Consider the following 23,077-nt stretch of genomic DNA (forward strand, 5'->3'; position numbering starts at 1 on the left):
GTAGAAAAATCCCATGCACTAAAAACCTTTAGACTGAGTCAAAACAAACCGAAGGCTGCAATCTCTCCTAGAAGTGAGAATCCCCACCTGTACTTTTCCAGGCTGGCTGAATCTTGGCATAGAGACTTAGATAGGCAAGGAATCCTATGAAGGAACAGAGCCATGTCAGGGGAAGTTGCAAACTCTAGTTCTTCCAGAACTCTCCAGGCCAGAACTGAACCAGCCCTCTTGCCTGGAATCCATTAATGGAACATACGGTAGCAGAGTTAACAGGCCAGAACTGGAAACCAATCTGAATTTAAGCCCCAGCAAAACACCCTGTAAACAATGACCCAGTGAGTGCCCACTGCCTTACCTTCCTGGGCCAACTCAGACCCATTCTATACCACTGGAGCTGTACCTTGGCTTCAATTAAATTCTAGACTGCCACAACACCTTAGCTGTTGAGCTCCCTTCACTAAGAGGAGACTAAAATAGCAACGAGATTGTGTATCCCTGCAGGGAACTACTTGACAAGAAGAGTGTCCCTCCGCAAGGAATCCCCAAACCAGATGGAAACCTCCAAGTGCTCAAATGCTGTAACCCCTCCACTCACTTATAATCACCCCTGAAACCTGAGAGAATAGGAGGAGAGGAGACCTTTTGAGAAGGACTTAACCACCTAGAGAAAGACTTCAAAAGTGCTGTGAAGGTGCCCAGTCGGCCAGAAGCCTCCCATCTGACCCACTGCCAAAGACCATTTCCTCAAAGGGAGAAGGCTGCTTGAATAATAATATTCAACGTCTTCAATGTCATCCCAGTTACAACCCAAAAAAAAGGACAGAAGAGGCCTGAAGAATGGAGGAACAGATGAACTTCTGTCAACTTCTCAACTGTGGCTGTTACACTGCAGTCCTTCTCCAAATAGCCGATACCTCTGAGAGGACAATCTTGCATGCCAAGGAGAGATTGCGATATCTCTTAGGAAAACAAATTATGCAAACCAAGGGCACTATTGAGTTGGCAATGCTGTCCAGTAGCTCCTGAGAAGCATGGAGGGCAGTTGGAAATTTCTGATACTATCCCTTGGTTATTTATTTTTCCTTTGGCACCTCAGAGATTCCAAAACTAATCTGGGGAACTAAAGAGACCATCAAGCTTGTCTCCCCCTAGCCTGGGTGTCTCAAACTCCTGTTGACTTGAACAGAGAAATATGGCTGTCATTCTTGCACAGATAGTCCCTTCCATTCTGGGATGGAGTCAGTGAATCTATACCACCAGCTGTTGCATCACAACCCCAACAAGCTTGGTGTCTCCTCCAGCCTCGCTCTTCCTGTGGTGATACCGAGTGCATCCGGCCTGAAACGCAGCAACTCTTAGCAACACTACCAATCCCGTCACAAACAAACGCTTCCATCAGTGCTGCTGCTGGTGGTTCCTCCCTCCTACTGCAATCAAGCACTTTTGTTGCCAAGTGGCCTGATGCATCTCACCCTCCTGCGTTGGCAGGAGACAGAACACCTGCAGCCTGCCGCACTAATCTCTGCCCCACTGTCGTTCTCCATAACACTTGAGGCACCTCCTCAGCACGGCTCTCCTCCAGACTGACCAGCCACCCACTACTGGTATTTCCCCTGCTGCAAAAGTTAGGCTGGCTTATTGCTGTTCCCTTGAAGGCTCCTTTCTTTTGGTTTTAAAAAACATTCCTTTGCTTCAACCTGACGGAAGAACATAGAGAAAGGTCACTGGGAGAAAGAAGAGAGAGGAAGGGCTGTTTACTGAATTGATGGTGGGGGGGGGGGGGGGGGGGGGAGTAAGAGGAGAGAGAAAAATTAAAAGACACACTGTATGTACTCCTGTTAGCAGCATTCTCTCAGGACTGCTGCCAGCCACCGTCTCCAATGACCAAGCCTCAGAGATGAAGTCAGAATCACCTCCCCCCCCCCCAGCTCCACAGGACCTTCGCCTCACCAAGTGAAGGCTCATAGGCTGAGGCTTGGGGCTAAAGGGGAGAACTCTAACACCTCAAATTGGAAGAAATTTTGTAGACCAATCCTTGAGAGCACCTCCAGCCAAGAACTCAACCACAGAGCTACAAGCCGTAGCCTGTGCCCCGGAAAGTCAGGCCCAATACAAACTACCATTCTGCTGAAATGGTTCATCTGCTGGAGACAGAGAACTAATGGCAAGTTTAGGGCTGCACCATTTCTTATTCTGGTTATGAAATTACTGAAATGTCTGTGTCCTCTGCCTCTAACTATTGGTTAGGGAGCACAATCCCTTTGTCTAGACTGGTCTTGCTGATAAGGAATGATGAGTTGTATAAGTCATTTGAGTATGTGGTATATAGCACTGTGCTGTTTTAACTGTATATAAACAGCTATTCTCCAGTCACAGGATTACCAACCAGACACCAAAGAAAGCGAGTAACTGGCAGAAGCTTTAAAATGTGACATATCGGTGCTGGCATTTCACCAACAACCTGCCTCCTGTGCAGCTGTCTGCCACTGAAGACAGACACTTAGACTAAGCATGTGCTCACAATCTACACAGCAGCCCCTTTTCCTCTAAATGTAGATCTTCTTTCCATACAAGAAACCTACTCGGGGGCCAGAGTGCATGCTGCTTTACAGTCCCTGACCCCAGTACCCTTATTACTGCTTAGCCAAAGAGTTAGGCCCACAACTGAACCGTTACCACTTTTCAAGACACATCAATGACAAGGCAGGCCAGGGGGTGGTAGAATATAATTTAAACAATCCTATGCATTCAACATGACAGAATAAGCAACAGTTTCTCATTTCACAAATAAAAGCTGAGAAAAAATGCTCATGTTAGGCTTATATTAAGTAAAGAAAGAAGGAAAGGATCCAATTTTGAACCATACAAAAGAAGAACATTGAAACATTGAAGATCAAAGACAAATAAAGCAAAAATATATATCTTAAAAACAGACAATGGTAGGAGGAAAAAAAAACAGCAAATAATCCTCTGACTTTAGAAATCCTTCATACATGAGGGAACAGAAACCACATTAACCAAAAGAAAATATACTCAGATTCTTTACAAGCGCCAACTATGAACTTAAGAGGTTACAGTTTGAGATCTGGGAAGAATGTAACAGAACACAACTAGATTACAAACAGTTTAACAAACCCATTTTCTTATTAAACTCTAGGAGAGAACTGGTTTCCTTTGAGTCACTTACAAAATTTTCAGGGCTAACAGAAAAACTGAAAAAGAGAGTACGCACAACTGGAGATTTCACAAGAGCTGTTCCAATGCATTACCAACCAAAATACCTGTATGCGCTGTGGCAAAGAAAGACCTAAGTCGGCTGGGACAATCTGTATTCTCTGCGGGGTCCCATCCATCAAGGCTGCCTGTGTGGCTGTTCCTTGGGAATGCGAAATCTATAAGGAAAGGAAACGTGAAAAGTGGCAAATCAAGACAAGGCTACCACGGTCTAATTCACATGCAGGAGACAAATTAAAATGACCGGCGATTATTCTCCTAAAAGTTTTCAAAACTAGGAATATATCATGCCTCCCATATCAAATGCAAAACATATAAGGAACACTGAACCCAAGTAAAGAGCACTTCTAAAGCAAAAACTTGTTTACCAGCAGTCCATATTTATAAATCTAATGCTCTGGGCCAAAAAAAAAAAAAAAAGAATGCTACAGGAGTTGGGGCAATTTATTTATTGTTTTCTCCAAACACTTGGTGCCTTTTTATTGAAATGCACGGTAACTGTTACTGCAGTGGCATGATGGTGCATGCTAATCCACGTGTTAACTGCAAGCTTTATTAGAGGATGGGAACTGGGTGGCTTATGGCCATAAAATGGGCATGGACTGTACACTGCAGTTGGCTCACAGCATTTATTACATACTGTCGCTTGTTGCATTTAGCACACTAGGAGTGGCCTAGTGGTTAGGGTGGTGGACTTTGGTCCTGGGGAACAGAGGAACTGAGTTCGATTCCCACTTCAGGCACAGGCAGCTCCTTGTGACTCTGGGCAAGTCACTTAACCCTCCATTGCCCCATGTAAGCCACATTGAGCCTGCCATGAGTGGGAAAGCACGGGGTACAAATGTGACAAAAATAAAATAGATACTATTGGAGATTCTACATGGAATGTTGCTACGATTGGAGATTCTACATGGAATGTTGCTATTCCACTAGAAATGCTATGCCACTTTGTAGCAGCATTATTGACTGCAGTTATAGTGGTGAATATCTGAGGGTACTCTATACACATAAAAATATTTCTATAATATTATACTGGTGTGAACTGTTTCACAGCACTCTCTTGAAGTTGGTGGCTATAAGTCCTGGTTTGTGTGTACAAGTTATTGAATGTTACCAGAGACATTGATATTGTGGATTCGTTTGCTATTCCACTAGCAACATTCCATGTAGAAGGCAGCGCAGGCTTCTGTTTCTGTGAGGCTGACGTCCTGCACGTATGTGCAGGACGTCAGACTCACAGAAGCAGAAGCCTGCGCGGCCACATTGGTGATCTGCAAGGGCCGGCTTCTACATGGAATATTGGTAGTGGAATAGCAACATTCCATGTAGAATCTCAAATAGTAGCAACAGTGGAGGAGTGGCCTAGTGGTTAGGGTGGTGGACTTTGGTCCTGGGGAATTGAGGAACTGAGTTCGATTCCCGGCACAGGCAGCTCCTTGTGACTCTGGGCAAGTCACTTAACCCTCCATTGCCCCATGTAAGCCGCATTGAGCCTGCCATGAGTGGGAAAGCGTGGGGTACAAATATAACCAAAAAAAAAAAAAGCTGCGGAAAAAAGGGCCCTGCGGTAGTGGCGGGGGCTATTCTTCCCCACACACCAGGGTTCTTTTTTCCCCAACAGCGGATAAAAAAAAACCCTTTAAAAAAATGGCCATGCGGCAGGGAGCATTTACCGCCACCCACTGAGGTGGCGGTAAAACGCTGCCCGATTACCGCCGGGTTAGCGCCATGGTAAAAACATTTTGTATTAATTTTTCCTGTTAAAAGCATAATAAGTGCAAAAATTTAACACACTTTAGTAAAAGGATCCCTTAAATAGAAAACACTGAAGATTTAGGAAAAATTTCCAGAAATGATATATTCATATTCAGATACCTTACAAAGTACCTCACCAACTTCCATTTCTCTATCAAGATTTATTTCCTCTTCCTTCACAACAATTTTCTTTCACTCATAGTACAAGTAATTTATAAAGCAAAAAACCAAAACAACCCCCCCCCCAAAAAAAAAAAAAAAAAAACTGATGTCACCCCCCTCCCTTCCATTTCTAAAGAGAACTTTAACAAATCAAAAAGCAGATACTGTGATCACCAGAATTCAGTTTACAGGTAGGTTTGTATCTGAAATTCAGCAAGTGGTCCAGGAGTCTTCCACTGAGGAACATGAGAAACATTGACCATCTCGGACTTACACTAGCTAGGGGACAAAGAGTGTATATCATTTGCCAAGAAAAAACACTGCTATGTCAAATAGGGGGGTTCGGGGTTTTTATATAAGCCGCACTGAGTCCTCTAGGAGGAAAGCGGATCAAGACTGAAGAATACAGAAATACCAACATTACCAAAAGTACAAAGAAAGAAAAGAATGTGGAAAGAGTCATCCTATATAATAATTTGCACCTCCAACGTTCTACGTCTGGATGCCTGGGTTCCAATTGGTCCGCCCTCGCATCGGAATGTGATGACATCAGAGAGCGGATCAATGAGAGGGAAGCCACAGCCACAGAACGCTGGAGGTGAGGATTCAATTGTGGGAGAATCGCCCCCCTCCCTCCCCCCCTGTCCTCCGAGTTCCATGCCCCCTCTCCTCCGAGTTCCAGACTCCTTCGCCTCCCTCCCTCTCTCTCTCTCCCCTCCGAGTGGCAGCCCGACCTGCGTTGCCCGCCCTCTTCTCCCAGTCCTCCGCCTGCCCCTCGCCTTCCTGCATGGTGGCATGAATTTAAAAGTTCTTACCTAGGGGGCCGGCAGCAGCAGTAAAAGGCGAGCAGGCACGGCGCTTCAGCCTGCCTTCCCTTCTGTCTCAGCTCTGCCTCTGGTCCCGCCCTTCCGGAAACAGGAAATTAGGACGGGACCAGAGGCAGAGCTGAGACAGAAGGGAAGGCAGGCTGAAGCACCATGCATTACTGCTACCGGCGGACCCTGAGGTAAGAACTTTTAAATTCAGGCTGGCACGCAGGAAGGCAAGGGGCAGGCGGAGGACTGGGAGAAGAGGGCGGACAACGCAGGTCGGGCCGCCACTCAGAGGGGAGAGAGGGAGGGAGGCGCGAGGGTCTGGAACTCGGAGAAGAGAGGGGGGGGCATGGAACTTGGGAGGGAGGCGCGGGGGTCTGGAACTCGGAGGAGAGGAAGGCATGGAACTCGGAGGGGAGGGGGGGAGGGAGGGGGCCAAGCTGGAACTTGGAGGATAACCTTGCTAGCGCCTGTTTCATTTGTGTCAGAAACGGGCATGTTTTACTAGTTATTTAATGATCGTCACAGAAAGCAACAATCTGAATCCATCGGAAAATACTGTGCACTTGCCTGCCTCCATCACTTTCTATGGACTGGTGAGAGCTATCTGAATCAGTGTGGGGAGGGTATTGGAGGGGATGGGTGGGGCAAAAGTAGGCAGGCAAGTACGATTTCTGTTAAATATTGTTCCACGCTCTCCCCATAATGGGCCAGACTTCAAAATTAAAACTAAAGTTTACTAGGTCTTCCAGCTACTACTTTTCAAATTGCGGGGCCTAGATTATGGAATTGTTTGCCATTGAAGATATGTAAAATTGATACTTTACTCACTTTTAGGAAGCAGTTCAAAACATTTTTGTTTTTGAAGGTATTCGGGGTGGTGGGAAGCATTAAAGATTAAGAGAAAGGACGGTGTTTACAGGATGTTTTAAACAATCACTGTTTTTAATGATTTGTCTGGTCTAAAGTATACTGCGCTGATGGTGGATTACAAAATCACATACGCATTATTAAAAATACAACAAGAGTGGAGGAGTGGCCTAGAGGTTAGAGCACCGGGCTTGACATCCAGAGGTGGCCGGTTCAAATCCCACTGCTACTCCTTGTGATCTTGGGCAAGTCACTTAACCCTCCATTGCCTCAGGTACAAAATTAGATCATGAGCCCTCCAGGGACAGGGAAATATCCAGTGTACGTGAATGTTGCTCACCTTGAGCTACTACTGAAAAAGGTGTGAGCAAAATCTAAATAAATAAGATTCTGGAATCTTAAAGACAAGATTCCATGCAGAATCTCAAAGAGTAGCGACATTCCATATAGAACCCCAAAGAATAGCAAGATTCTGGAGTGAAGGAGTGGCCTAGTGGTTAGAGCACCGGTCTTGCAATCCAGAGGTGGCCGGTTCAAATCCCACTGCTGCTCCTTGTGATCTTGGGCAAGTCACTTAACCCTCCATTGTGAGCTCTCCTAGGACAGAGAAATATCCAGTGTACCTGAATGTTGCTCACCTTGAGCTACTACTGGAAAAGTGTGAGCAAAATCCAAATAAATTAATAAACAAAAACGAAGGATTGTGCAGAATAGAAGCTTTGGTAAATAAATAAAGACAAAAAGGTTGGTAGTTATTTTCTTTTATTGGCTCAGACTGTCATACCTTTTTAGAAGACTTCTCACACTTAAAGCACATCTATTTTTACGCCTTCTTGGCCACATCAGAGGCCTGGCAATAAGGAAGTAGAAAATCAAGCTTCAAGGTCCTTTAAAACGAACAAACAACAAAAAAAAAAAAGAAATGTAATTCCACACATGAAGTTATGTTTCTCTGCACAAAATCAGAAGCAGATCTCATCATTTTCTTCACAGAAGCTGAATCTTTTGCAGGTTCTAAGATTACATTCTGATTCTATTAAACATACGTAATGAAACACTGAGCAAGGGAATAGTAAGCATCCACAAATAAAGAAGTGTCCAAGGTACAGGAGAAAGGAGAGGCTGCCATGATCCACAAGCACAGATGGTGCACAAAATATGTAGATCACACAGGAATGATTTGATAAATAAAAGATTTTTTTAAAACATCATTAATGTGCAATCTACACCCGAGTCTCCAGGGTGTCGTGGCCGTAGGGCATGTGCATAGCACTGGTAGTGCACAAACTTGAACGGCAGCATCTCAAAATTCTGGGTTTTCAGCTACATGGCAGTAGAAAGTTTTCAGTGCACCAACTTAAACAGTTACCCAATCTAGCTGGATTTAGAGCTCTTCTCTATGCCTCCCCAGCTTCAGGACAATGCCTGCGACAATCGACTTTAGAAAAGTGGGAGGGTCTTTTAAAAATGGGGAAAATTCCTAGGCAGTGGCGTAGCAAGGGGGACGGGAGAGGTGGTCCGCCCCGGGTGTCAGCTCGGGGGGGGGGGGGGGTGCTCCCTGCCAGCTCCTCCCCTCGGCGAATCGACACCCCCCCCCCCCGACCAGCTCCCGCACCCTACCTTTAAAAAAGAATATCGGGAGGCGAGGCGAGGCGCCTGCCCTGCAAGTAAAAGAAATGTGGACCGTCGGGTCTTCCCTTGCTCTATGTGTCCCACCCTCCGCTGACGCAACTTCCTATTTCCGCAAGGGCGGGACAGACAGAGCAAGAGAAGGCCCAACGGTCCACATTTCTTTTACGTGCAGGGCAGGCGCTGCACCTCGCCTCCCGATATTCTTTTTAAAGGTAGGGTGCAGGAGCTGGTCGGGGGGGGGGGGGGGTGTCATCATGCTGCACCCCGGGGGGGGGGGGTGCAACGGCGAACCGCCCCGGGTGGCAGCCTCCCCTGCTACGCCACTGTTCCTAGGTAGTTGGCCTTCTGGCACCCTGAGCCTTCATTCACAGCAATGATTCTGACTAAGCTGGAAGAAAACTCTTAGCAGGTCAAAACCAGAAAATAATAAAAACTGCCAACATGTACTGCCTCAATATATAAAAGCCTTAAATTGATTCTTCACATTTAGCACATCCTATTTCAGCATCACTATTACAGAATTTACAAGGCATGAAAAGATTAGAACAGATCCACATTGTTTTCTGGTTGATGCATTTCCTCTGTCTTGCAGAAGTGTGATTTAGTGGCGTAGTCGAGAGAGAGAGTGAGAGTGTGTGTGTGTAACCGAGTCTTTGAGCTCCCAGACTGTGACCTTGATGAAGAGCCAACTTGAAATGAAAACGCTGGAATAAAAACCGCCTACTTTTCTTTATTATTACATTCAGTTTCTGAAAAAGCACCTATGGCAGCAAGTTGTTTCTACTACATACATACACACACACCAGGGGCGTAGCTACGGGGGGGCACATGGGCCTGGGCCCCCGCAAATTTCGTCAGGGCCCCTGGTTTGGCTGGCGGGGGTCCCCCAACCCCCCCCAGCCGAAGTTTTCTTCAGCGCCAGTCTCCGGCGCAGCCGCGTTCACTGCCTGCCCCCTGCTCTTCCTGTGCACGCTGACCCTCAGCGTCAGCGTGCAGAGGAGGAGCAAGAAGAAAGAAGAGCAGGAGGCAGGCAGCGAACGCGGCTGCGCCGGAGACCGGCGCTGAAGAAGGCTTCAGCTGGCAGGGGTTGGGGACCCCCGCAAGCTAAGGTATTTGTTTGTGAGGGGAAGTAGCAAGGAGGCGAGGAGAAGCGGTGGAGGGGGGAGGTGAGGCGTGGCAGTAAGGGGGGCAGCGGGGCGACACTCAAAATGTGCCCCCAACCTCAGGCTCTGGCCACACCCCTGACACACACACACACTCCTGGGGGAATTCTGTGCAATGTGGTAATATGTTATTCCTTTTAGAACTACGTAGTTTCTGTGTCTATTTTTATTCCTACCTTTTCTATACTTTATTAGTGAGCAGGTTTCTGCTAAGACCTGTTATCTTTCCTATCTAAATTGCGGTTTTCTCTATTTTCAATCTTTTACATTTTATTCATTGTAAACCGCTGAGATCTGAGAGATAGTTTTGGAGGTATAGAAAATTTTAATAAACCATAACCGTAATTCCCTTCCTGTGCAGATTCTGACATGGGGGCCCTGAAAGAAACAACAGACGGAGCTGCACGGGCCACCAAGAATAAATGGCCACATTGATATTCAGCCCAAAATGAAGGAAGAGAGGTGGCACTGATTGCAAAGGCTAGAGGAGAAGTATCTGACCAAATTAATGAAGGAGAGATGAAAGACTGAGGAACAGCCTGTCCTGGACCCTTTTTTCCAGTTAAGACTGTTCATAAGGAATGAACTGATCATTGGGAGGTGAACGACCCACCTCTATGTTAAGCAGTTAAAATTACATAGAGGGTCATTTCTGGAATGACCTCTAAGACCGACGTTGGACATTTTGCACGAAACGTCCAAAATCCGGATAGGAAAGAAGGTCATTTTTGAAAAAAGAAAAATGACTTTTTTTCAAAAATGGTATTTTGAACAAGGTTTTGTGATTTGTACGAGTTTTTGTTTGTTTTTTTGGACCATTTTCTGAAGAAGAAAAAAAAAAAGTCCAAATGAAAAAACATAGAAAATCAAGCCGTTGGGATGTAGGGGCCAGAATTTTTACTAGACTGTTCCCCCAGACATCACGAGAGAGCAATGAGGCACCCTAGTGGACACTGCAGTAGACTTCAAATAAAGGCTCCCAGGTACACGTTTCACCATTGCTCCCTTATCTTGTCTGTTGAGCCCCCTAAAACCCACTACCCCCAACTATACACCACTACAATAGCCCTTATGGATGAAGGAGGCACTTATATGTGGGTACAGTGGGTTTCTGGTAAGTATTGGAGGGCTCATTGTTTCCACAAGAGTTAACAGGAAGGAGGAGGTATAGGCCCGGGTCCACCTGTCTACAGTGCACTGCGCCCACCACTAGACTACTCCAGGGACCTGCATGCTGTTCTAATGGACCCGAGTATAACACCTGAGGCTGGCATAGAGGCTGGTAAGTAATGTTTTTAATCACTTTTATTCTGGGGGGGGGGGGGGGGAGGGGGTCATCTTTGATTCCCTCCGGTGATCATCTAGTCATTTAGGGCACTTTTTTCTGCCTTTTTATAAAAACAGGTCTAGCTCAAAATGTCTTAGTTTTAGTCCCACATGGTTTTGTTTTGTTCCATTATGGCTGAAAAACATCCAAGTCTTAAGAACGCCCAAATCCCACCCATAATACTACTACTACTACTTAACATTTCTAGAGCGCTACTAGGGTTACGCAGCACTGTACAAATTAACAAATAAGGACAGTCCCTGCTCAGAAGAGCTTACAATCTAAAGGATGAAATGTCAAGTTGGGGTAGTTGAGATTTCCTGAGAAGAGGTGTAGTGATTAGGTGCCGAAGGCGACACTGAAGAGGTGGGCTTTGAGCAATGATTTGAAGATGGGTAGGGAGGGGGCCCGGCATATGGGCTCAGGGAGTTTGTTCCAAGCATGGGGTGAGGCGAGGCAGAAAGGGCAAAGCCTAGAGTTGGCGGTGGTGGAGAAGGGTACTGAAAGGAGGGATTTGTCTTGAGAGCGGAGGTTACGGGCAGGGACGTAAGGGAGATGAGAGTAGAGAGGTAAGGAGGGGCTGCAGATCGAGTGCATTTGTAGGTGAGTAGGAGAAGCTTGAACTGTATGCGGTACCTGATCGGAAGCCAGTGAAGTGACTTGATATGCCCGCTTCAGATACGGATGAACTGCAGACAAACAGCACAGAAAAACCTCTTAAAAATAGGTTTCAAAAATACCGATTTGGATGCTTTTGCGAGAAAAACGTCCAAATGCTGCTTTATGCCACTTTTTAGGTGTTTTTCTCTTTTGAAAATGAGCCCCATAGTGACATACAGTAAAAAAGTCTATGACCCATCTAGTCATACTGAAGAGTACCATATACTATGTTATATAGGTAAACAAAAGCTGCAGAATTCTTATATACATTATTATGTTTTATTCACTTTACTGTTTGTCAGCCACATTGAACTTGAGTCTATTTCGGGCTAATGTGGGGTATAATTTTATTTTTGTTACATTTGTACCCCGCACTTTCCCACTCATGGCAGGCTCAATGCGGCTTACATGGGGCAATGGAGGGTTAAGTGACTTGCCCAGAGTCACAAGGAGCTGCCTGTGCCTGAAGTGGGAAATGAACTCAGTTCCTCAGGACCAAAGTCCACCACCCTAACCACTAGGCCACTCCTCCACTGTTGCTACTATTTGAGATTCTACATGGAATGTTGCTATTCCACTAGCAACATTCCATGTAGAAGTCGGCCCTTGCAGATCACCAATGTGGCCGTGCAGGCTTCTACATGGAATGTTGCTAGTGGAATAGCAACATTCCATGTAGAATCTCCAATAGTAGCAACATTCCATGTAGAATCTCCAATAGTATCTATTTTATTTTTGTTACATTTGTACCCTACGCTTTCCCACTCATGGCAGGCTCAATGCGGCTTACATGGGGCAATGGAGGGTTAAGTGACTTGCCCAGAGTCACAAGGAGCTGCCTGTGCCGGGAATCGAACTCAGTTCCTCAGGACCAAAGTCCACCACCCTAACCACTAGGCCACTCTGTGTGCAGAGTTTGTAATTATTTTGTGCTGAGTTCCCCCTAGGAGTAAAATATCACTTTCATTATTATGACAGATCTCACCACATGGATTTTAGTTTCACAAAGCTTCCTGGGTGTGTATCCAACCAACTGCTGGTAATACTGGGCTTTAAAATACAATTATACCCTGACAGATCAGTAAACCTAATCAGAATCAAACTCTCTTATAAAACTTCTTCTCCTCAAACACAAGGCTGGCTTGTCTTATGAAGTCGTACGGTTGCTCTATTGGCCCACTTGGATATGAAGAAATAAAACAGGCCAAATACGTTGCAGGCCATACTTTCTTTTTTTAAATTCTTTCTAACCAGATGGAATGTTGGAAAGAAATTATCCATAATAGGACAGAAAATACGTCTGTTCATCTGTTTGGGGGGCAAGATAACTCTGAAAACTCAACAGGTCTGGTACCAGGGGAAAGCCGGAGAAAAGACAGAGGTCAAAAATAGTCACTCCAGAGAAATGAAGTCCACAAAAAAATGGCCCAATACATTTCTGTTGGCAAGGAAGTTCCAGCAGCTGCAGAATAAACATTAATGCACAGACATAGTGGTTGGAGGACTATTCCACCCTCCTTTTCAGTTTTGAAAACGGCAAAAAAATAAAAATAAAAAAAATTAATCTAGTTACAGGAAACACACTTATCCTGGTTCAGTGCCACTATTACAGTGTCTCCTCTCTCCACTTGCAGCAATGCACAACGCAACAATGATTTTGCTACTGAGAGAAAAACATGTGATTTATACTAAATTGAACCCGCCGATTCCAAATATGAACTCCGAATTTGCCTGACACGTCTACCCCTCATACTACCCCTCTCCTCAAGTCGCTTTACTGGCTCCCTATTCGTTTTCGCATCCTGTTCAAACTTCTTCTACTAACCTATAAATGTACTCACTCTGCTGCTCCCCAGTATCTTTCCACACTCGTCCTTCCCTACACCTCTTCCCGTGCACGCCGTTCCCTGGATAAATCCTTATCTGTTCCCTTCTGCGCTACTGCCAACTCCAGACTTCGCTCCTTCTGTCTTGCTGCGCCCTATGCCTGGAATAGACTTCCTGAGCCCCTACGTCTTGCCCCATCCTTGGCCACCTTTAAATCTAGACTGAAAGCCCACCTCTTTAACATTGCTTTTGACTCATAACCACTTGTAACCACTCGCCTCCACCTACCCTCCTCTCCTCCTTCCTGTACACATTAATTGATTTGATTTGCTTACTTTATTTCCTGTCTATTAGATTGTAAGCTCTTTGAGCAGGGACTATCTTTCTTCTATGTTTGTGCAGCGCTGCGTACGCCTTGTAGTGCTATAGAAATGCTAAATAGTAGTAGTAGTAAGTTATACATACAAAGCCTATTCACTTATAATATTAATGCTTGGGATGCATTTGTGCTAGTAGTGCAGAACTTCCTTGGGAACAGACGAGCTGAAAACTATGCTGAACTAGTAGACAACATGCTTAAAGCATATGAACAACTTGGCTGCCGAATGTCATTGAAAATGCATTTCTTACATTCCCATCTGGACTTTTTTCCACCCAATTTGGGCCACGTAAGTGACGAACATGGAGAGAGGTTCCATAAAGACATTTCTACAATGGAGAACAGATATCAAGGCCGCTGGAATCCCAACATGATGGGGGACTACTGCTGGTTTTTGCAACGGGAAAATATGACCGGTCACAAACGCAAAAGCAGATGCCTGAAGCACTTTTAACAGTACTGGGCCTTGCTGAAGTAAGACTTTTAAACTGGAATATGAGACTTTTTTGAAATTTTGTTATTCCATTACATTTTCATATACTGTTCACTACAAAAACTTTGATGTAGATCAGGTAATTGTTGGAGTAAAACTCGTTCTGTAAAAAATTATTCAATGCTTTCCAAGTGCTTAATTCATTTGGGCAAACGTATGCATAACAAAATTTCCTAACGTGTTACAACAATTCTGAATTCGGATTTGGAATACGCACACTGAATTTAGTATAGGATAAATGGTTTTTGCCCAGTAGCATACAAAAATTGTTTTGTTGTTCTGCTGTGAAGTAGATATTACTTTTCGAGGAATGCTTTCTCTATCGGGTATCTTTCAACCCTTGCTGCCACCGATTCAGAGGTGTATTTCAGTCTCTCAGTTGTAAATTAGTGAATTAATTGTATAGCTTTGTTAATGGTATGGGATTTGCGTTACAAGACGTATGAGGAGAGACTTGTTGACCTGAACATGTATACCCTGGAAGAAAGGAGAAACAGGGGTGATATGATACAGACGTTCAAATATTTGAAAGGTATTAATCCGCAAACGAACCTTTTCCGGAGATGGGAAGGCGGTAGAACTAGAGGACGTGAATATGAGATTGAAGGGGGGCAGACTCAAGAAAAATATCAGGAAGTATTTTTTCACAGAGTGGTGGATACTTGGAATGCCCTCCCTAGGGAGGTGGTGGTGATGAAAACGGTAACGGAATTCAAAAAAAGCGTGGGATAAACATAAAGGAATCCTGTTCAGAAGAAATGGATCCTCAGAAGCTTAGCAGAGATTAGGTAGCGGCACCAGTGATTAGAAGAGGGGCTAATGGTTGGGAGGCGGGGCTAGTGCTGGGCAGACTTCTACGGTCTGTGCCCTGAAAATGGCAGATACAAATCAAGGTCAGGTATACATATAAAGTAGCACATATGAGTTCATCTTGTTGGGCAGACTGGATGGACCGTACAGGTCTTTCTCTGCCGTCATCTACTATGTTACTATGTAATGGTTGCTATGTATGGTGATGCCTAGCGAATGAACTGTTGCTATGTGCATAGGCTCCTAGTGCTTGTGAAGCACAACTCCTGATGCCTTGCTACAGTGGCACCCTGAAGTTTAAATATACAATGCATACCTTCAAACATTTCAAACTGTTTCATTACCTAACCATTAGATGTCACTAAGAGCCCTGTTTACTAAGCTGCGCTAGAGGCGCATTAGTGCTTTTAGCGCGTGCTGTGTAGGTGCCCACAATATTCCTGTGGGTGCCTACACTTAGCATGCGCTAAAAACGCTGGCACATCTTAGTACAGACAAAAAAGCACCACTAGGCCTTCAAGAAAGAGATAATAGCCGTCCTTTTATTGTGAAAAAGACCCAACACGGGCCGTGTTTCGGCGCACAAGCGCCAGCTCTCAGTGTGATTGAAAGTATGTCCAGCAGTAGCTGGCAATTCACTTAGGATTTCTGCTTATACATTGTGAAGATACACCTTGACCCCTGAGGCAGGCGCTTGTGCGCCAAAACACGGCCCGTGTCGGGTCTTTTTCACAATAAAAGGACAGCTATTATCTCTTTCTTGAAGGCCCAGTGGTGCTTTTTTGTCTGTGTTGTATATTTGTATGCTGTATTACCCTCTCTTATGTTACGGCACATCTTAGTAAACAGAGCCCTAAGAGTGAATGTTATTCTTTCTAGAACACTGACTTGTAATGGTAAAACATATACCAACAGAAAGTTTATGTTTATTAAAACTTGATATACTGCCAAATACCGAAAAAGGAGCTAAGCGGTTTACAATAAAGTAAAATCAAAAAGAACTCCATTATAAATAGGACAGAAGACGACCAATCATACAAGACTATGCATAATAACAATGCACACTTCAAACCTGCAAGGGCCACACAAAGATCAGCCCGCAAATTCCTTAACCTGCACTTCCCCAACTGCAAAAGACTAAAATACAAAGCTATCACACGCGACCAGCTTCTCCTACATGAGTACGCAACTATGGAATGCACTACCAACTGACTTGAAAACGATTAACGATATAACGAACTTTCGTAAATCTTTGAAAACCCATTTCTTCAATAAGGCCTACGATGGGAATCCATAGCTAATAACAACACTTCACCCTTTTCCGATATTATCTTTCTATAACTTTGCTTAGACCTTTTGTTTTTTCTTCATCCAGAATCTTTTTGTAACACCAATTGTATCTATCTCCTGGAATGGCGATGCCATAACAGGTGCTTGTAAGCCACATTGAGCCTGCAAATAGGTGGGGAAATGTGGGGTACAAATGCAATAAATAAATAAATAAATAAATTGTTGACTGGAATCAAAAGCATGCTGAAAATTATGAGCTTTTAGAAGGGTTTTACGTCTTTGAAATGACATCTCAGGACATAAAGCATTTGACAGGCAATTCCAAAGTGAAGGAGCCAAACAATAAAAGGCAGGGTGGCAGAGCCGGTGGCGGGAGACGGGGATGGTGCTGGGCAGACTTATACGGTCTGTGCCAGAGCCGGCGGTGGGAGGGGGACTGGTGGTTGGGAGGCGGGGATAGTGCTGGGCAGACTTATATGGTCTGTGCCCTGAAAAGGACAGGTACAAATCAAGGTAAGGTATACACAAAAAGTAGCACATATGAGTTTATCTTGTTGGGCAGACTGGATGGACCGTGCAGGTCTTTTTCTGCCATCATCTACTATGTAACCTTAGTTAAGACGACTAGGGTTGGGTATAACTAGACTATGTGAATCGAGGGATCTAAGTTGACAAGTGGGAGTATACGGAATGATCAGACTAGATAAAGGAGTAACAGAGTAATACACCTTATGAACCAAAATAAGAATTTTAAAGAGAAAACGGAATAGGAAGCCAGTGTAAGTGATGCAATAAAGGGGATGCATGTTCTCACCTATTAGTCATAAAAAAAAAAAAAAAACGAGCTGCACGATTCTGAAGAGTTTGGAACCTTTTCAATTGGGATTGTGGCAAACCTGCATAAATCACGTTACAGTAATCTAAACAGGATATTAGCAATACATAGAGTGCTGTATGTAGCGAATGAAAATCTCCTGTAGATGGTACACAAACAGCGCAGTGTGGCAAAACCTAGTCGCGTTACATCTGAAATATGCCAACTATTTCATTCAAAAATCTCCCCCCCCCCTCCAAGATTGTTGATACACATACACAGAGTTGAAAAGAATTCCATAAGACATGCTCTGCGTGCTCAACCCACTTACATAAGTACATAAGTAGTGCCATACTGGGAAAGACCAAAGGTCCATCTAGCCCAGCATCCTGTCACCGACAGTGGCCAATCCAGGTCAAGGGCACCTGGCACGCTCCCCAAACGTAAAAACATTCCAGACAAGTTATACCTAAAAATGCGGAATTTTTCCAAGTCCATTTAATAGCGGTCTATGGACTTGTCCTTTAGGAATCTATCTAACCCCTTTTTAAACTCCGTCAAGCTAACCGCCCGTACCACGTTCTCCGCACAGGCTACGTGGAGGAGTGGCCTAGTGGTTAGGGTGGTGGACTTTGGTCCTGGGGAACTGAGTTCAATTCCCACTTCAGGCACAGGCAGCTCCTTGTGACTCTGGGCAAGTCACTTAACCCTCCATTGCCCCATGTAAGCCGCACTGAGCCTGCCATGAGTGGGAAAGCGCAGGGTTTTTTTTGTTACAAATGTAACAAAAATAAAATAGATACTATTGGAGATTCTACATGGAATGTTACTACTATTGGAGATTCTACATGGAATGTTGCTACTATTGGAGATTCTACATGGAATGTTGCTATTCCACTAGCAGCATTCCATGTAGAAGGCTGCGCAGGCTTCTGTTTCTGTGAGTCTGACGTCCTGCACGTACAGAAGCAGAAGCCTACGCGGCCACATTGGTGATCTGCAAGGGCCGACTTCTACATGGAATGTTGCTACTATTGGAGATTCTACATGGAATGTTGCTATTCCACTAGCAACATTCCATGTAGAAGGCTGCGCAGGCTTCTGTTTCTGTGAGTCTGACTCACAGAAGCAGAAGCCTGCGCGGCCACATTGGTGATCTGCAAGGGCCGACTTCTTCTCAAATAGTAGCCACAGTGGAGGAGTGGCCTAGTGGTTAGGGTGGTGGATTTTGGTTCCTGGGGAACTGAGGAACTGAGTTCGATTCCCGGCACAGGCAGCTCCTTGTGACTCTGGGCAAGTCACTTAACCCTCCATTGCCTGCCGCATTGAGCCTGCCATGAGTGGGAAAGCGCGGGGTACAAATGTAACGAAAATAAAATAGATACAATTGGAGATTCTACATGGAATGTTGCTACTATTGGACATTCTACATGGAATGTTGCTACTATTGGAGATTCTACATGGAATGTTGCTATTCCACTAGCAACATTCCATGTAGAAGGCTGCGCAGGCTTCTGTTTCTGTGAGTCTGACTCACAGAAGCAGAAGCCTGCGCGGCCACATTGGTGATCTGCAAGGGCCGACTTCTTCTCAAATAGTAGCCACAGTGGAGGAGTGGCCTAGTGGTTAGGGTGGTGGATTTTGGTTCCTGGGGAACTGAGGAACTGAGTTCGATTCCCGGCACAGGCAGCTCCTTGTGACTCTGGGCAAGTCACTTAACCCTCCATTGCCTGCCGCATTGAGCCTGCCATGAGTGGGAAAGCGCGGGGTACAAATGTAACGAAAATAAAATAGATACAATTGGAGATTCTACATGGAATGTTGCTACTATTGGACATTCTACATGGAATGTTGCTACTATCAGAGATTCTACATGGAATGTTGCTATTCCACTAGCAACATTCCATGTAGAAGGCTGCGCTGGCTTCTGTTTCTGTGAGTCTGACGTCCTGCACGTATGTGCAGGACGTCAGACTCACAGAATCAGAAGCCTGCGCGGCCACATTGGTGATCTGCAAGGGCCGACTTCTTCTCAAATAGTAGCCACAGTGGAGGAGTGGCCTAGTGGTTAGGGTGGTGGATTTTGGTTCCTGAGGAACTGAGTTCGATTCCCGGCACAGGCAGCTCCTTGTGACTCTGGGCAAGTCACTTAACCCTCCATTGCCTGCCGCATTGAGCCTGCCATGAGTGGGAAAGAGCGGGGTACAAAGGTAACAAAAAATAAAATAAAAAAATAAATTCCGTAAGCCTAGATGCTATCTGTAACTCAGGAAGGTCCAATATTAAATGGTGATTCAAATGTTTAAATAACTTCACACACACAAGGTCCTGCCATAGGAAGCTGAAGAAACAATAAAATTAGAATACCAGAATCTTCACCAGATCACCAGCATAGCCTGTTATTTTTTTTATCTGTGAAAAATGCACACAACAACCCCCCCCCCCCCCCCCCCCCCCCCCCCGATAATGGCTCTTTTGTTCCTTCCTACTATCTTTAGGACTGGCAGGCTTTGAACCAAATGTCACATGATTTAAAAATGCATTACGTTCAGAACAAGAAGAGCTTGACACATTTGGCTCCTGGGCTCAGCCTCTCTCACTCCTTCCCTTCCTGACAGTGATCAAGGGCAGGAGGTGCACGGCTGCACGTCTCAGGTCACATTGTCCTCCTCTGCTACCTTGGTCCCAATTGTTCTCTTGAACCTCATGGCTGTATTGAAGCCTGAGCAATTGAAAGGAACAGCGGGGCCCAGGATGGCAAAGGAGGAGGATACAGCCTGATGTTGTTTACCATCTCCTCTTGATTGTGTAATCAGGGGAGACTTGAGAAAACTGGAAGGGAGCGATATGCTGCAGGCCCAGGGTAAGGGGTTGGAGAAATCTGGAGGAGGTGTATGCCATGTAGGGACTGGAGAAAGCAGAGTGGAGCAGTGTGCTACAGGGTAAGGATTTATGTACCACAGGGTGGGGTGGGGGGCTAGAGAAAGATGTAGGAGGTGTGTGTGGAGGGGTGAGAGGAGAGGTGGGGGTATATGCCTGGAGGACAGACCAAACTGGAGGGTCTTGCTAGGAGTTAAGGAGAGAGAATAGGAAGAAAGCACTGATTGCTGATGGGTGGAGAGAGAGAAAACTGTGAAAGGCAGAGAGCTGCTTAAGGACAAAGAACAAGTGAAGAGACAGGAAGTAGGGCATGGACAGAAAATTGGGAGCTATTTATTCTGGAAGAGACGGATTTACGAAAGAGAACCTCAGGAAAATGGAACCTGAAGGAAGGCTGGGATTTTTGTGTGTGTGGGGGGGGGGGGGGGGGGGGGGGGGAGTCAGACCTTATGATGGAATTTCACACACACACACACCACCTACACCCACCCATAAAAATTTCCAAATAAAAACAATATGCAGAATTTTGCTGCGTTTTCAAATATTTTGCACAGAAGTTTCAAAAATGTTGTGCAAAAGTCCCCTAGAAATAAAAGCTATAGCTGTTGATGTCAAAAATGTAAAGCACAATCTATTAGCTATGGAGAGCCTCAGGGTTTCAGACTATCATCAATTCTTTTTAACATTTTCATCCGCCCTGTCAGACAGTATTCAGAATTTTAGGTTTTGTTTTCATCTTTAAATCACCAAAATTCCGAATCTTTGTCCCCTAGAACTTGACCATTCTTCAGCGATTCACACTATAAATTCAAGATTCTGTAAAATTGTTAATTGGATAAGATTTTGGGCAATGAAATCAAAAGCCAAGGTTTTATGAATTGGAATTCCTAAGAGGCATAAATGGTCACTGGCTCTGTTGATTGATGGTCTTCTGTTGTCACACATACCTCGATTAATGGCAAGAAACCTAGGAATTTCTGTTGAATCTGCATTTGACCTAGTTGGTACTTCGAAAGACACAAAGATCTGTATCAGGCACATCAATTTTGGCCTTTATCTAATTTTAGATGGTGTTATAATTTTGATCAAATTGACTACTCTAACCATATCAGAATAGAATTTAAGAAAATAATGCAAGCTGAAGCTACTACAAAATGCTTCAACAAAGGCAATTTTTGGAAACCCTAAGTGGGAGGGTGAACCGCCTCCTCTGGCAGAGCTTCACTGGCTACCACCAGTGTACAGGGTTAAGTGAATCAATTACCTCTGACCTTCAAGTCTCTTAAGTGCACTGGGCTGTGTTACCTTTGCTTCTGTCTGAACTAGCATTTACCTGCTCCTTGAGATTCTGGGCAAATCACTTAACCCTCCACTGAACCAGGTAAAAAAAACCTATATACAGTGGGGGAAATAAGTATTTGATCCCTTGCTGATTTTGTAAGTTTGCCCACTGACAAAGACATGAGCAGCCCATAATTGAAGGGTAGGTTATTGGTAACAGTGAGAGATAGCACATCACAAATTAAATCCGGAAAATCACATTGTGGAAAGTATATGAATTTATTTGCATTCTGCAGAGGGAAATAAGTATTTAATCCCTCTGGCAAACAAGACCTAATACTTGGTGGCAAAACCCTTGTTGGCAAGCACAGCGGTCAGACGTCTTCTGTAGTTGATGATGAGGTTTGCACACATGTCAGGAGGAATTTTGGTCCACTCCTCTTTGCAGATCATCTCTAAATCATTAAGAGTTCTGGGCTGTCGCTTGGCAACTCGCAGCTTCAGCTCCCTCCATAAGTTTTCAATGGGATTAAGGTCTGGTGACTGGCTAGGCCACTCCATGACCCTAATGTGCTTCTTCCTGAGCCACTCCTTTGTTGCCTTGGCTGTATGTTTTGGGTCATTGTCGTGCTGGAAGACCCAGCCACGACCCATTTTTAAGGCCCTGGCGGAGGGAAGGAGGTTGTCACTCAGAATTGTACGGTACATGGCCCCATCCATTCTCCCATTGATGCGGTGAAGTAGTCCTGTGCCCTTAGCAGAGAAACACCCCCAAAACATAACATTTCCACCTCCATGCTTGACAGTGGGGACGGTGTTCTTTGGGTCATAGGCAGCATTTCTCTTCCTCCAAACACGGCGAGTTGAGTTCATGCCAAAGAGCTCAATTTTTGTCTCATCTGACCACAGCACCTTCTCCCAATCACTCTCGGCATCATCCAGGTGTTCACTGGCAAACTTCAGACGGGCCGTCACATGTGCCTTCCGGAGCAGGGGGACCTTGCGGGCACTGCAGGATTGCAATCCGTTATGTCGTAATGTGTTACCAATGGTTTTCGTGGTGACAGTGGTCCCAGCTGCCTTGAGATCATTGACAAGTTCCCCCCTTGTAGTTGTAGGCTGATTTCTAACCTTCCTCATGATCAAGGATACCCCACGAGGTGAGATTTTGCGTGGAGCCCCAGATCTTTGTCGATTGACAGTCATTTGTACTTCTTCCATTTTCTTACTATGGCACCAACAGTTGTCTCCTTCTCGCCCAGCGTCTTACTGATGGTTTTGTAGCCCATTCCAGCCTTGTGCAGGTGTATGATCTTGTCCCTGACATCCTTAGACAGCTCCTTGCTCTTGGCCATTTTGTAGAGGTTAGAGTCTGACTGATTCACTGAGTCTGTGGACAGGTGTCTTTCATACAGGTGACCATTGCCGACAGCTGTCTGTCATGCAGGTAACGAGTTGATTTGGAGCATCTACCTGGTCTGTAGGGGCCAGATCTCTTACTGGTTGGTGGGGGATCAAATACTTATTTCCCTCTGCAGAATGCAAATAAATTCATATACTTTCCACAATGTGATTTTCCGGATTTAATTTGTGATGTGCTATCTCTCACTGTTACCAATAACCTACCCTTCAATTATGGGCTGCTCATGTCTTTGTCAGTGGGCAAACTTACAAAATCAGCAAGGGAT

At 45.0% G+C, this 23,077-nt stretch overlaps 1 protein-coding gene across 4 annotated transcripts in view; it reads right to left on the minus strand.

Annotated features, from left to right (window-relative positions):
- Nucleotides 1–23,077, minus strand: part of NR2C1 (nuclear receptor subfamily 2 group C member 1) — a 68,531-nt gene that overhangs the window by 39,942 nt on the left and 5,512 nt on the right. For all 4 annotated transcript variants that reach the window (XM_030214215.1, XM_030214212.1, XM_030214214.1 and 1 more), the window contains 2 exons: nt 7,618–7,720; nt 3,282–3,392 (listed from right to left, as the gene is read on the minus strand). In XM_030214215.1, coding sequence (XP_030070075.1) covers nt 3,282–3,392; nt 7,618–7,650 — 144 coding nt within the window. In that variant the 5' untranslated portion in view covers nt 7,651–7,720. The remainder of the gene's footprint in view (nt 1–3,281; nt 3,393–7,617; nt 7,721–23,077) is intronic.

This window comes from Microcaecilia unicolor, chromosome 9, assembly GCF_901765095.1.
Source record: "Microcaecilia unicolor chromosome 9, aMicUni1.1, whole genome shotgun sequence".
Classification (NCBI taxonomy): Eukaryota; Metazoa; Chordata; class Amphibia; order Gymnophiona; family Siphonopidae; genus Microcaecilia; species Microcaecilia unicolor.